The sequence below is a fragment of the Rhinolophus sinicus genome, linkage group LG13 (genome assembly GCF_036562045.2).
Source record: "Rhinolophus sinicus isolate RSC01 linkage group LG13, ASM3656204v1, whole genome shotgun sequence".
In the NCBI taxonomy this organism is placed as follows: Eukaryota; Metazoa; Chordata; class Mammalia; order Chiroptera; family Rhinolophidae; genus Rhinolophus; species Rhinolophus sinicus.
The window spans coordinates 21,293,608-21,307,873 of NC_133762.1; the positions used below are offsets into that span (position 1 = coordinate 21,293,608).

The 14,266-nt window shown below is 50.4% G+C and overlaps 1 protein-coding gene across 2 annotated transcripts; it reads right to left on the minus strand.

The window, feature by feature from the left end:
• Positions 1-3,677: 3,677 nt before the first annotated feature.
• Positions 3,678-13,092, minus strand: TFAP2C (transcription factor AP-2 gamma). 2 transcript variants are annotated; one of them, XM_019726104.2, is made up of 7 exons: positions 12,811-13,092; positions 10,700-11,185; positions 10,529-10,580; positions 9,069-9,285; positions 7,997-8,115; positions 6,105-6,249; positions 3,678-5,174 (listed from the first exon to the last, which is right to left on the minus strand). In XM_019726104.2, the coding sequence occupies exons 1-7, from the start codon at positions 12,856-12,858 to the stop codon at positions 4,889-4,891; spliced, it is 1,353 nt and encodes a 450-aa protein (XP_019581663.1). In that variant the 5' UTR covers positions 12,859-13,092; the 3' UTR covers positions 3,678-4,888. The 2 variants fall into 2 exon arrangements, with proteins under 2 accessions (XP_019581663.1, XP_074173862.1); XM_074317761.1 differs by lacking the exon at positions 12,811-13,092 and having other exon boundaries at positions 10,700-11,269.
• Between the last annotated feature and the right edge of the window lie 1,174 nt (positions 13,093-14,266).

Genomic DNA, 14,266 nt, shown 5'->3' on the forward strand with positions numbered 1-14,266 from the left:
GAGACATCCTTTCCCATCCTGTTCGTTTTATAGGGCTGCCATAACAAAGTACCACAAACTGGGCAACTTAACAGAAATATATTGTCTCACGGTGCTGGAGACGAGAATCGAAAATCAAGGTGTGAGCAGGGCCAGGCTTCCTCTGAAATCTGGCGGGGAGGACCCTTTCTGGCCTCTTCCAGCTTTTGCTGGTGGTCAGCAATCCCTGGTGTTCCTTGGCTCCTGGCTGCAACTCTCTAACCTCTGTCTCTGTCATCACGTAACCTCCTCCCCTCTTGTGGCTGTGTTACCTCTTCTTGTAAGAACATAGTTCGTATGGATTAAGGCCCATTATACTCCAACATGACCTCAATTTCATTACCAACAACCCTATTTCCAAATAAGGTCACATTCTGAGGGACGGGTTAGGCTTGGACGTACACCTTTGGGGTACACAATTCAACCCGTAGCCCCCATGAAGTCCCAAAAGGCTTCTAGTCTCGGCAAGCACCAGATGCCAAAATAACCTCCTTCAACCTATCCACGGTCACCTGAGATTGTCATTCCTTAAGACCAAGATCTTTCCTTGAAAAATGTTAAGAAACCACAGGCATAATCCATGTATCATGATAAAAACCCCAAGATCTGACCTTGTAAAGACTCTTAACAAAGCTATTCCTTGAATAGGTTCCTGGAATTATGCTTTTCAAATCTACTCAGTTTCCATGTTTTTCTTTCACCCATCTCCCCATCAAGATGTTATCCAAAAGAGGCAGGAAAACTACAGTCTATGATGGTGCCAAAAATAACTGAGCAGTCCATGAAACTATGGACTCCAATGTAATAGTAAGTTTTTGAAATCATGAGGTCGTTTGCTTCTGCAGATTATGTTTTATGTTACTAGCACAAAAAGACTTTCCAGGTGTGGTACGACTTTTATCAGTGGACCTTGGGAATGATGCCAGCCTGGGTTGGCAAAACCAGGAAGGGGTCAGATATTGATGCCTCCAAGTGTCACCAAGCCTCCCCAGCATGGTGGCCCTCAAATTTTAGAGACGCAAATGAAGACTGTCAACTGAAAGAGAAATTCCAGGTATCGTGAGATCGTGATATTGAGGATGCAACAGTACCCCTGGGAAGAGCACACCTGTGCATTGCAGCACACAGTTTTCAAAAGCAAACCCTCCTTAGCTTCAGCTGTGGGAAAAACCCTCACCGCCCACTGAGCTCCCGCAGCTGGGGAAGACATTTGCGAAGGGTCATTGCGATGCTGGAGTAACAGAAAGCTCCCTCACCTGTAAGGAGTGCTTAAAGGAACCTCAGACTCTTCTTTTCCCTTGGGGCCCCTGGTAGCTACTTTCCAGGGTCTCCACCTACTTGTAAAGGAAGACAAATTAAACTGCCACAAACAGCCACACTGCCCCCCAGGAAAAGGAAAAGACTAGAGAAATACTCAGAAGTCCTCAGAGGTGATGGCAAACTCTACAGGCGTTCATGACAGCTGGTAACCAAGGTTTCCCCCAGGAAGTTCGGTAATGCATTCCACAACCCACCCCCCACCAGCCACCGAGCCTGGAGAGGAATGTCTCTGTCTCTTACCCATCCATGACCCTATCCTGTTTTGTTTTTTAATGTTCACATATAGGAACTGTAGAGCTCACCCTGACACTAGACCTAAAAGAAAATAATGGCCATTGTTATGGAATCGCTGAAAATGAGAACCAGACTAACCATCTCTTTCCTAACCCACAACAAATTGTGCACACGTGGAAGGTAACAGCCCTGAAGTGCTATTGAAAACACCCTCTCTGACCTTCCAGAGAAGCTCTAACTGCTCCCCACAAGGCAGAAGGGCATCTTCAAGGATGGGCACATCTCCAGCCGACAGATGCAGTCTTGCTGAAGAATCTGTCCTAAATGGGAATTCTAGATGCGTGCCTTCAGACAATGATGGGTTTTCCTTCAGTGCAACCAGGAAAACAACGGAAGTATCTTCATTTCTTCTCCCAGAGGGCAAAGACTTCAGCGGTGTCATGTGCCTTAATAAAAAGCCCAATCTGTCTCACAGCCAGAGTGCAACATGGCACAGGGCGAAGGAAAACAGTGCCATCTGACTAACGCAGGGCTTGAAAGTAAAACCACCCTGGCCCACGGGAAGCAAAAAGGTGTACCAACTGCCTCAGGCTAGGGCCACTGGAGTTGCAAGTGCTCAAAGGGCAGGGCAGCCTTCTCACCAATCAACAAGCGCTTGGTGGAAACAACCTGGTCCAGCCAGCGTTTCAGCAGGGACCTCTTGAGGGGACCTGGTTGTTTTGCATGGGTATCACCTCAGAGGTCCTGGGAAGAAAACCCCGGTATCAGTGCACTGGGCCCAGGAAAGTCAGTGGCTATCCCGGGAATGAGAAAGAAGTGAGCCCTGAGCCAGGCATAAGCCCTGCTTATGACTCACTTCAATCCTTGGTTGACTTTGGGGCGTTTCCAGAACATTGTCTGCATTGCAACTCGGCACAGCTCCTAAAAGCCAGACTGTAGTCCAAAAGCAAGTTAAGATGCTGATAACAAAATAGTCCTTTTACCTTCGGCCCTTTGTCCCCATAACTTCCTTTTAACACCCAATATCTCACGTCTTCACTGAGAAATCACTGCCAACATAAGACCTCCTCTCGCTGCTCTAGAGCAAAGCAATTGTGATTTTGACATATCAACCAGATAAACCCAAGTAAATGAGAACATTCAGTGGCCAAGGACAAACTGCCAAGCGCAAAGTATTAGGTTGGCAGAGTTTAAATTACTTAATCACATCCAATGCCAACATTAAGTCAGGAATCGCGGAGCATTTGGTAGAGTTATGAATAAAGATTATGAGACTGGAGCTGCAGCAACGGCCTTGTCCAATGTGGAAAATCCTTTTGCTCCCACTTCCCTTTGAAGCCCCGCCACTCATGCCAAACTATAAACATATCACTTCCTGGAGGACATGCCAGGCCACTTCAACTTGAAATCAAGCACCGGCAGTGTGCATCCAAGATCCTCAAAACATACAGCAAGGAGGAAAGCCCTGCCACTCTTCTGCTCCCCAAGCAGAGGGCAGAGACCCCACCTCTGATTTACCCGCGGACAAAACTATGAGCACACCTTGGATAAACACCCGTTACCGCGGTGCCAAAGATGGACAATTTCGATTGATTGAAAACAGTGGGAAGAAGCCCACAGACACCTCCACAGCCTGCATTTGACTGAATGCCAAGTTCTCCTAAGGAATGTTTGCCCAAGGACTACCTACCTACAACCACTTCACTTCCAGTCTCAATATTTTGAGGTGGCAACTTGGCCCGCAGAATACAGTGTTTCTCAACAGGGCAGCCTTACACAAGAGACATTATTCCCAAACTGTTGGCTCCTGTTACTACTGTCAATCAACTGTCCCTCACACACTTCCCAACTCCCGTGGTGGTGAGGAGGATGGTCCTACCCACACAGAAACTAGGGGCAGCTGAGCAGTCTTACAGGAGAGAGGAGAGGAAACGTCAGGGTCCCCTTGGCACAGTCTTTCTGCTCAGTCCTATTAACTCAGCCAGTCAAACCACAAATTAGACCCGCCACTCATCTGAGACACTTAAAAAAAAAAAAAAAAATCAAGTTATAACCAGCCGGTCACAGCTTCTATCGAGAATACTTTTTATTATACAGGTCTCATATACACAACAATTACTTGGGGAATGTTTTCTAGGCATGGAGTTCAATTCCGAAACTCCATGTCACCCACACACACTGTGTCGTGCACTCACCTTTGGGTTTGGCCCACCAGGAGTGAGACACAAAGTTATTGCTTTGTGAACAAAGCTTCAATTAAATAGAATCTTTCGTATCAAGAACAAATCCCAGGGTCCTCTTAATTCTCAATACCCTGTATACATATGAATAAAACCTAAACATGTGTTTTAGATGACCCATCACCTTTAAAAGTTATTAAAATGGAATCCCATTTCTCAAAAAGTCATAAGAAGTGCACCCGTATTTACAGACCCGATTAAATTATGCATAAATAAAATCTGTACACTCAACGCACCGTTTTTCAAAAGAACAGCGCCTCCTCCGGGATGGGGTAACAGGCAGCAAAAAAATGCTTCATGCCTACCCTTTTCAAGTTTACTCGAAACACCAAGATGTGAAATAAATACGCAAATAAAGCTTCAGTACCTTAAAAGAACAGGTCATTTCAAGAGTCTCCCATTTGAAGAGTTAACTTTCAAAGATTTAAAAAAAAAAAAAAAATCAGCAGGCTTTGTTTCTACAAATTTTGTAAAAGCCCAAAGGCCCCCTTCGAACAGGGGGGGTTTAAAGTGTGTCAAATACTACGTACTAACTAGTTGCTAAGCGGATAGAATCTTTGCCTCCTACGGGATGTAGGATTTGATATCTGAAGAGTCTAGATAAATACCTTTTGTAGATAAATATTTAGTGGGCACAAAAGCCAGCCATTATTGTTGCTCTGAAAGTTATTGTTGATCTGAATCCCATCAACTTGACATTTTCCCAGCTAAAGAGTGGGTTTGTTAGCCTGGGGGATTTATTTAAAAGGTTCTAAAACTTGTAGCACCACTTTTCAGAGAAAGGAAGACGGGGTTCAAAAAAATAAAACAGAAGCTTAACGAGTAAGGAACCAGTACTTGTCACCTTCTGTTAACTTGTCCAGAGTTAAGGAGACGCTTCAGTGCTAGAGAAATTCTAAGGACTCCAGGAGGGTGGTATGTAAAGATCCGGAAATTGACAGAGGCCTTTAATGGGAAGGTGGGTAACAAGCTCAACCTCTCCCCCAGGCAAGAGGAGGTCCTGTCTGTGCTGTCGGGTGGAGAGCGGTTTGGGAGACTTTCCTTCCAGACTCTCTGGCCCTATGTTCACGCCCATTTCATTTCCTGTGTTTCTCCATTTTCTCCAGGGTTTTGCTTGAATCGGCTGGACTCTGGTCTCCAGGATTCATGTAGGACTTGTCTAAGACGGCCAGGGCTTCCTTTACGTAGTTTTGCATTGCAGACACAGCAGCGCAGATGGCGGGGCTGCCAAAGCCGTGGGTGATCAGGCTGAAGTGAGACAAGCAGTGCTGGATGTTTGCCTCCAAGACCGGGGCTGGCCGGTTGTTCCCGTTGGGAGTTCGGTCCTGGTTGAGAAGCTCTGTGAATTCTTTACACACTTGCCTGCGAAGAAGACAGTCAACACACACCTGTGAGCACAACCTAGCTCTTGACAGGTGAAGAATAAGAGACTGATCGCCTTGAGGGTGACACCTGGGAGGCAGTCAGACCTGCTGGCCTGAGCCAAGGCCCTCCTTTAAACTAACAGCAATCTCCAGGAGAGGCACTTAGCACCTATTATGTGCTAGTCAACCCTATTTTATTTAACCCTCACCGCATGAGAAAAGATAACAGGATTAACTCCAGTCCCAAGGCCAAGGTCACCAGGACTGGTTAAGTGGGGCCAGGATTCCAGTCCAGGAGGTCAAGGGATGTGGGTACAGGTTGGCTTAATAAACCAAGTGGGAGAATGACACATTTCCCTGAAAGTCACTCTTTTTATCCAGGCTGGTTCGCTGTGCTCCCCCCTCCCTTTTGCCCCGGTTTCCTGACTTGACTAGTTCTGCTTCATTTACCATGATTTTTAAACCAATTTACTGTTGGTTTCTGTGAGAAATCCCGCAGCTGCGATGTCATTTTTTGAGACATTTAATTTGCCCACTTGTCTCCTACAAATTCAATGATCATTACAAGAAACAAGTCCTGTTACCAGGAGGCAGAAGCCACACAATCTCTACTGGAGTGACAAAACCAATTCTTTCCAACACATTTTCGGAAGCTATGCACATATCATCATGGAAAGGTAGTTGAACTATTTTGACCTCAATAACCAAGCAGCTCAAAAAAATACTCACTACTGGAGCAATACACTCATTTTACTTAAAACCCACCCAAAAGTTAACATATTTGACTTGGTCAAAGAAGCGCCTTGCCATTTTCTTTTGTTCTCCACCCTAACTTATTTCATGCGCATTTCTTTCTTGGGCACCAAAGAGGGGTGCTGGCCTCTCAACTTCAAGGTCAAAGTAATCGGATTCGAGCCTGGATACTTACTGTGCAGCCAGCAGCATATTCTTCCTCGCTGCCATCTCATTCCGCCCGCTGAGATGAGGTCTGGTTAAGTACTCAGCCACCGGTTTACTTGGAAACTCAGCTTCACAGACATACGCAAAGTCCCGAGCCAAGTGAATAGCCTCACCTACAATCAGCAGCAGCGACAACAGACGTTAGGATGCCGTGGTCCCCACCCGCACATGTCCTGTCCCTGTCCTGTTCCTCTTTTCCTAGCTCTGTCTACCAGTCACTTTTTCATCTGAAAGAAAATCGTCTACACAGGGACAACAATCCAGGTGGGAAGCAGAATGTCCTGGGCAGAAGGGACTCTCCCCTAGGAATACAGGGTGAAATCATACGAAGACCCCGACATGTTTAACTGTCCTTAAACCCTTGTTAACCAGTCTCCTGCCCAATTTGAACAGATTATATTGAGACACAGCCATGCTTTCTCTTGATAATGGGTTATTGTGGAGAAGTAGGAAAATTTAAAGACAATCACACTTGACAACAGCAACTGTGACAGTCTTTGACGTGGAACTTTTCTAAACTAGGCCACCTCGTTACTGAAGGGAGCAAATTTCTAGAATGTTTCTAAAAGGGAGACAGTAGTGTGTTTCCTATAGGAAATGTTAAGAGCCCCAACTACCAGCTTGTGGGAGCAGAGGGAGAGAAAACCAACAGGAGTCATGTCCCACCAGAGGTGCCCAGTCCCAATTCGGCAGCGCAAGGCGGCCGGCGCTTTTCAGAAGCCCAGATGGTGCCCCCCTCACCACTCGCCTCCCCGGACTCACTAAATCAGAATCTGAGAACCATTGTTCTGGCACACACTTTCTTATTCAAGTGCCTCTGCCAAGCTAGGAAAATCTAGTGGAGACGCATTTATGCACCGTGCACGCAGAACCCACCATTCTCCATGCAGGACAGCTGGTCCCCACAGGCAGTTAACAGGCAGCTCCTTTCTCCTTGCCCTGACCTCCAAAGACACTTGTAGAAAGGTAGAGCAGGGCTCTGCCAAGTCTTTCAGCACCAAAGTAGCACCATTAGACCAGGGAAAAAGTGTTCAAAAGCTTGCCTGGCTACGAGGGCAGCACACCCCTGACTGGCTCCCTGAGCCAGAGCCCAGAATTCGTTGATTGGGCAAGATGCTAGAGGTGGCTGGAGGCTGCAGGATAAGCCTGTCAGGCCTCTACTCCATTTTCCCAAGCACAGTAAGTGTGCGTGTTTGGTTTTTTAAAAATTACTTCTTTTTCTTACCCCCTTTTAAAGGCTATATTGCATCCTTGGTTACTTTCCAGGTTGGGGAGTGCAGGCCCATTCAAGAAACTTTAATGTCACATTCTACTACCTTAGGATTGGGGGGAGGGGCTCATCGGTGGGCCCAGGTCAGGTACTTTTTCCTTTTAATGGGTGAGGGGGAGATAAAGGAATTGTGAATTGGGCCAGTCCCATGGTTTATACAAGGGCTTCTCTTCACTGACCACAATCCCTACAAAAAGCCCAGAACCCACACATACTTCTGCCCACCAGTAAGTAACGAGCTTTTCAAAGGCAAACCAATGGATCGATTGCATCTTTCAAAAACTGGATCATTTAACAGGACACGTCTCAACACCCTAGGGTGTGATTTCTTAGGTTAGAAAAACCAATTTCTTTTTACACTGATCTTCTGGGGAACCCAGAACAGGAATACGTAAGCAGCCAGATATTTAAATATTAACTTAACTTGACAAAATTACTATAACTCGTTGTAATGAACTTATACGACAATTCAAATCACCTTCACCTGGCTCCACCTGCGACTGAGTTACAAGTTTAATTTTTCTTCCGAGAAGTATTCAAGACACAGCAAACTAAAAACACCACAAAAACTTTACCAAAACTCCACTGACCTTCTACTAAGGATGTAAGGAGGGTTACATGCGCCGCTTTCCGTCTCCCGGCTGGAAGGTTCAGCCCAATCTTGTCCAACTTCTCCCGCAAAGACCGGCCTCCATTTTTAGATTTGGCTCTGAGTGAAAGAAAGTCGACTATATGGGGCGGCCGGATGGCTCAGTTGGTTAGAGCACGAGCTCTGAACAACAGGGTTGCCGATTCGATTCCCACATGGGCCAGTGAGCTACGCCCTGCACAACTAGATTGAAGACAACTAGCTGCCGCTGAGCTTCCCGAGGGGCAGCGGAATGGTTCAGTTGGTCAGAGCGCGAGCTCTCAACCACAAAGTTGCCGGTTCAATTCCGGCATGGGATGGTGGGCTGTGCCCCCTGCAACTAAAGATTGAAAACGGCGACTGGACTTGGAGCTGAGCTGCGCCCTCCACAACTAGATTGAAGGACGATGTGGAGCTGATGGGCCCTGGAGAAACACGCTGTTCCCCAATATTCCCCAATGAAAAACAAAAAACTAAAAACAAAAAAAACACAGTTGACTGTGGCTATTCAAGAAACCACACTTTAAAATCCCCAATTCTTAAGAGTGCTGCAATTCGTCAGACTATCTACATTATGTAGAGCATAATCAAACGATGAAGGACTCCTCATTTAATTAATCCCTGTAAAATTCAAAAATCTTTCTTAGTATTGCAAACATTTTTTTTAAGTCACAAACTATTTCAAGTTGTGCTGGAGACAGTCAATTTTCACTTGTGAAAACTGCAGCAGCTCCAAAAAAACATCTTTCTAGGCGGAACAAAGCCCCTGGAGCTCGCCTTCCCTTAATACAGACGGCCACCACTGTATACACGGACTCCGGTTCTAACCCAGTGAGAATTTGTTAGCTCTGGTTTAGCACTTCCTTCTACATTTGGCACTTTCTAAAAGAGAAGAAATGCACTCAAACTCTCTGAGCTGATTAGAATTCAGTGTTAGGTATAAAAGTTATGTAAATGTTAAAAATATCTCCGGGTCCTTTTATCTAGTCCCCAGCAACCACCCAACCACCTTGCCTGCACGTGTCCCCGTGTACCTTCTGAGAACACCTCCCAGTAATGAGGCATTTAAGCACTCAGGCGGGGACAATCGCCTCTGGACTTCAGCAACTGTCACTTTGTATTTAGATGTGGAGCTCAGGAGGGACAGTCTTCCAGGGACTGAGCAGAAGACCTCGCTGGGGTTCATCACAGCCCCCACCAGCTCCTTCTGACAAGGGAGATTCAAGGGGTTCTTGGTCATGGCAACAGGACCTGTGAATGCAGATAACAAGTGGCAGTCTTGAGAGCTGCATCCAAGCAAGAGAGACCTTTCAAACCACTAAGCAAGGCTGAAAGAACGCTAAAACAAATAACATGGCCGTGTGGGGCTATAAATTGCAAGCAGATTTTTTTAAAAGCCATATTCGTCAGAAAATCGAATCTGAAATTCACAAGTTAACACCTTGTTAATTAGTCAAGATCCCAAGCGTGGAGGGTTTTCATTTTCTAGCCACTGTTAAAATCTGTTTAATTAGAACGTTTGTTTTCAAAAGACTGCTTCAATACGAAATAAGTGGGGTTTTTTCCCCCCTCTCACTCAAGGAATAACCAAAATCACAAGACTCACTCAGATCCTTTGCCAAAAACATTTCAGTGCAACTGATCATGGTAAAATTTTAAATACAAGCAAACCTGTTCTGTTCTAAGTTTACTGGGAAATTCAATTTATTTTTGTTTTTTTTTCCCCCAAACCCATTTTCCTCCAGCTGATTTCAAGCAGTCTAACTTCAAGTAACAGACTGTAAGTACCTTTAATTTAGGCCTACTCCATTTCTCAAAACAACCATACTGGTAATCCCATCAGTATGTAACTTACTTTCATCAGCCACTCAGTCACCAAGTACAGTAATCCAATTTTGCAAATCCCGTCTCCCCTGATCCTGCAGAAACCCAACCTGACAAGATCACCCCCCACCCCCACCACTACCCAGTTGATTCTTTCAAGGCTATTAGGCCAAACTGTTTCAAAACATTTTTATGCAGGTCAGAATGGTCTTTACCCTATGCGTACTTGAAATCGGAAATAAAAATCACAACTCATTCTCCGACAATTAAAATTGTCACAGAACCAACCAGGGGTGTGTGTGTGTGTGTGTGTGTGTGTGTGTGTGTACACGCGCACGTGCGCGCTTTCCAAATTAAATCAATGCTAACTCACTCTGAAAGACTTCCTCTAACGTTGTAAAAACACCCTCAAATGCAAGGAGGAACATATCCCAGCATGAGACAGCATCCTTTCTCATTTAGTTGAGAAAGAAATTCCCTCTCTTCTGACTCCTAAAACCCGCCTTCCCTGAGTCCTCATCCTTTTTGTCCTTCCCGCCACTTGTCCCACCCCAGTCGGCCACCAAATGTCCCCACCTTGCCATTAAGCTAATAACTTCATACCACAGTTAAGAACCAGTATAGGCCGCGTGTGGCCCGAGGAAAATAAAAGATGTCGCTCACTGCCTACCTTTGCGAATAACAGTCTGATCGTGCAAAAGCAGGTGCTGGTCGTCAACAATCTGGGGTAGAAATGACAAAGTTTCCTTTAAGTTCGGGGGAGCCTGGGACGGGGGTTCGGAGAGTGGCTGGGGGTCAAAGGGTCTGGGCCCGAGGGGCCAGGGGCTGAGAAGCCGCTCACCTGAACCTCCTCCATCTGATGCGCCATGTCGTGGAGGCCCAGGTTCTCGGCCAGGCCCGCGGCGTCCAGGGTGTGCGCGTGGGGCAGCAGCAGGTCCGAGCGGCGGTAGCCATCCCTGCGGGCGCTCATGGCGCCACCGTCCAGCCCGGAGAGATGGGGTAGCAGGCCGGCCGGGCGCCCGTGGTGCGAGGGCAGGCCAGCCCCCTCCTGGCTCTGGCGGCCGGGCCAGGCCTGCGGCTGGCTGCCGGTGGGCGCCGGTTGGTGCAAAGGGTTCATAGCAGCGGCATACGCTTCTCCCAGATGCGAGTAGGGATCGGCTGACTGCGAGTAAGCGAGCTGCTGGTAGGGAGGTGGAAAGTAGGGTGGTGGCTGATACTCTGCGACTCCGGCATGGGAGAGGGGCGGCGCGGGGCTATAGAGATGCTGCCCGGCCGAGGAGAGGTGGGGAAGGCGCGGGTTCCCATTGCTGCTCGCGTCGTGGCGATCCTGGGAGAGAGACACGGACACCCGGTTAGTACGAAACCCCGCTACTGCGAACTGGCCACAGCCGCCGCGCTGAGCCATGCTCCCCCGGGGACCCACCACATTAGCCCGGACCCGACGCTCGGGGCCTGCCCTCGGGCCGGAGGGCACCCAGAAGCAATGTGCCCTGGGAATTTCGTTGTAAACCGCGAATCTGCAGAGGAAAGGGAGACTGATGAAAGACCTGGGGGGGCACGCCCTCAAAGCCCGACGGCGAAGGTCTGGGCACTCGGACGCCCCAGGCGCTCTGAGATGCCAAGTCAGTGCTCCAGGCCTTGGGCCAGGAGAAGTTGGGCCCCGGGCCCCGGGAGGAAGTCGGCACGCGGTGCAGAGCGCTCTCGCTCTCGCTCACCAGCCCGCACATGTTGGCGTCACCAAGCAAAAGAAGATGGGGAAGCGGCGGGCGCAGATAAAGCGCGCAGCGCGGGAAGTGCGCATCTCCCCCGCCCCAGGGAATCTTCCTTCCACGCCTTCAGGACAAAGACCTCCCGGCAAGTGACACTCCCCAACAGGGCCTGCCACCCAGCGCCGTGGAGGAACTCGAGAAGGAACGCGCCGGAGCCGGAGCGGCACTCCCTGGTAGCATGTCCGGACCAAGTGAGGATAGGAAGTAAGACCGCCATTCCCGGCCACGGTCAGTGTCCCTACCAATCGGGGCACAGAAGAATTAAGGACCCCGAACATTGAGCAACCTATCCTGCGCACGTCCCCTCGCCCCACGGCTGTCCGACTTAATTCCTTAAGGACGTGTCTCCGCGTGCTCTTGGGGTCACAGGGTAGTGAAGAACCAGGAGAAACATGGCACCGTCGCCCCCTAGCGTTAGAGTACGGACCTGCAAACTGGGGCAGCCCCTCGAGGTCCCGGGAGCGCGGTGCGCTCCTGTGGGCCACCAGCCCAGGCTCCCCCGTCCCAGAGCCCCGGCGCACGCCTCCCGCCGCCTGCGTCTTCCTCTTCCCGCTCGCCGCCTCCCTCCCTCCCACTCTCCGAAACTCTAGCTCAACCTGTCGGACAGGCTAGAGCACTCCGAGCGCTTACGGCCCCATCAGGCCTCAGCGGGCCCCCCCCCCCATCAACAATCCCCAGCCCCCACTTCTCTTGAAAGCCAAACTTATGTTGTTTTCTTCTTTCCCTAAGAAGGTAGCGGGGCAGATGACAAGCCCGCCTAGGAGGAGACTCCGCAAAAGCTGTTGCCGGCAGGTCTCCTCGTCTGACCCCTTTGGACGGAGATTTCGTGCGTAAAAGCCACGTCTAAGGAAGGGTTGTAGACCCGGCGCTCTTCCGAGAAAACCCGCAGAAGGGCTGTTTTGCTTCGCATGAAACAGACCGGTAAGTTCGGTGTGTGGGATCTGCCATTCTCTTTCCAGGCCCCGTTCCCGAGGCTGGATCTTTTGGAAAAGGCCTGACTCAGTAAGGGGGCCCCGGAGAAACGGACTAGGGGGTGTCCGGAAAAGTGGACCCCGTCCCATTGAAGGGCAGCGGCGGGTGCCTGCTTGCTGCTCCTGCGCCCTCGCCCCCGACCTCGGTCCAGCGGCCCCCGCCTCCTGGACTGTACTCGGGCGGGGCCGGGCTGTGCCCGCGCCCAGCTCACCTCGCAGTCCTCTTCATACTTGACATTATCGGTTATTTTCCACAACATGGCGTCCTGCGTCCCCCAAAACAGTCGCCAGTTAAATCCAAGCTCCCCCCACCCCCCGAGCGGTAAATCCAAAATTGGGGTCACGGTGGCCAGGTGTCTGCCGCCGCCCCCGCCGCGCGCGGGCCTCGCTGAACCGGTCACTGGAGACGCATCCGCGGCTCTGCGAGCGTAGGTGCTGGTGCCGCCGGTGTAAAGGCCGCTGCCAAGGACCCGGGAAGCCGCGCCCGCACTGTGTGTCCGGGCGATAGCCGGGGGACCCGGGCGCCTTAATGAGAAGGAAATTATCATAACTCCTCCCCGGGGGCCGGCGCGAAGGCCCCGGCGCCGGGCGGGGCGGCCCCCAGCCAGTCCCAGCTTAGCTCCGCCCCGCACCCCAGTCGGGCGCGCGGTGCGGAGACCTACGACGCGGGGGGCCAGAAAAGGAGTGGGCGGCACCTCCCGAACAGCCTCAGGCCAGCGAGGCCAGGGTCCCCCGTCGCACCTTCCATCAGACCCCCACCACGCACATGCCAGAGATTGGCCGATGTGAAGACCCGGATCCAAATATCTAAGAGCCCTCCTCTTTCGCCTAAAGCGCCTTCCCTCATCCTCCAAAAGACGTTGTCACGAGGAGTTAGAGACCCCGGGTTCGAGGTGTCTCAACAGCTGGGGTCCTCTTATCTCCTAAAACTTCCCCCCGCCACCCGCTACACCGAGACAAAGTGTAAACTGTAATCATGCTGCTGGAGCCCAACCCATCCGAGAGACGTTCCCCTCCAGTCCCGCTTTGTGGGCACAGGGCGGTTCAGTACCTCCGAGAACGGGGAGAAAGGCCTTCAGGGGAGTCAGCCCCAAGCGCGCCGGGGCTCCACTGGCCCCTAAGTCTGGGACAGCGGAGACTCGCCGCCATCGCCGAAGCTGCATCTCAGCAGCTGGCTGCGGCCCGGGGGTACCCGCTCGCCCTCGCCCAGCCCAGCCCAGCCCTGCCCTGCCCTGCCCAGCGTCGGCCCATCTGGGTCTCGGACAGACCAGACACTCGGAAGCCTCAACTCACTCGAGAAAAAGGTGCGGGGCCGAGCACAATCCAAGCGCCACCGCCGAGGGGAGGGACGGGATGGGGAGAAAGGGAGGGGCCTGAGGGGCTCCAGCTGGAGAGGTGAGCACCCCCGTTCCGCAGATGAAGGCGGAAAACGAAACTGCCTTCCATACAAACGCTGCTTCTCCCCTCAATATATATTTGCCACCCGAACTTGAAAGCAACACGCAATATTAAAAAAATTTTTTAAAGAAACGAAATTCTTTGGCCCAATTGTTGTAATTGACTCTTTTCACTCCAAGGGTAAAGTCGGTAATTTTCAAGGGCGAATTTTGTTGGGACATCCCAACTGGCTGCGGGAGCTAAACATTCTGAGGGGATCGGAGAAGTGGA

Coding starts and splice junctions, on each gene's coding strand:
- TFAP2C (XM_074317761.1), bottom strand. CDS start 11,263: ATGGCTCAGCGCGGCGGCTGTGGCCAGTTCGCAGTAGCGGGGTTTCGT. Junction 9,286..10,528: donor TCAGACTGTTATTCGCAAAG/GTAGGCAGTGAG, acceptor CTGCATTCACAG/GTCCTGTTGCCATGACCAAG. Junction 8,116..9,068: donor CTGGGAGGTGTTCTCAGAAG/GTACACGGGGAC, acceptor TCTTTCACTCAG/AGCCAAATCTAAAAATGGAG.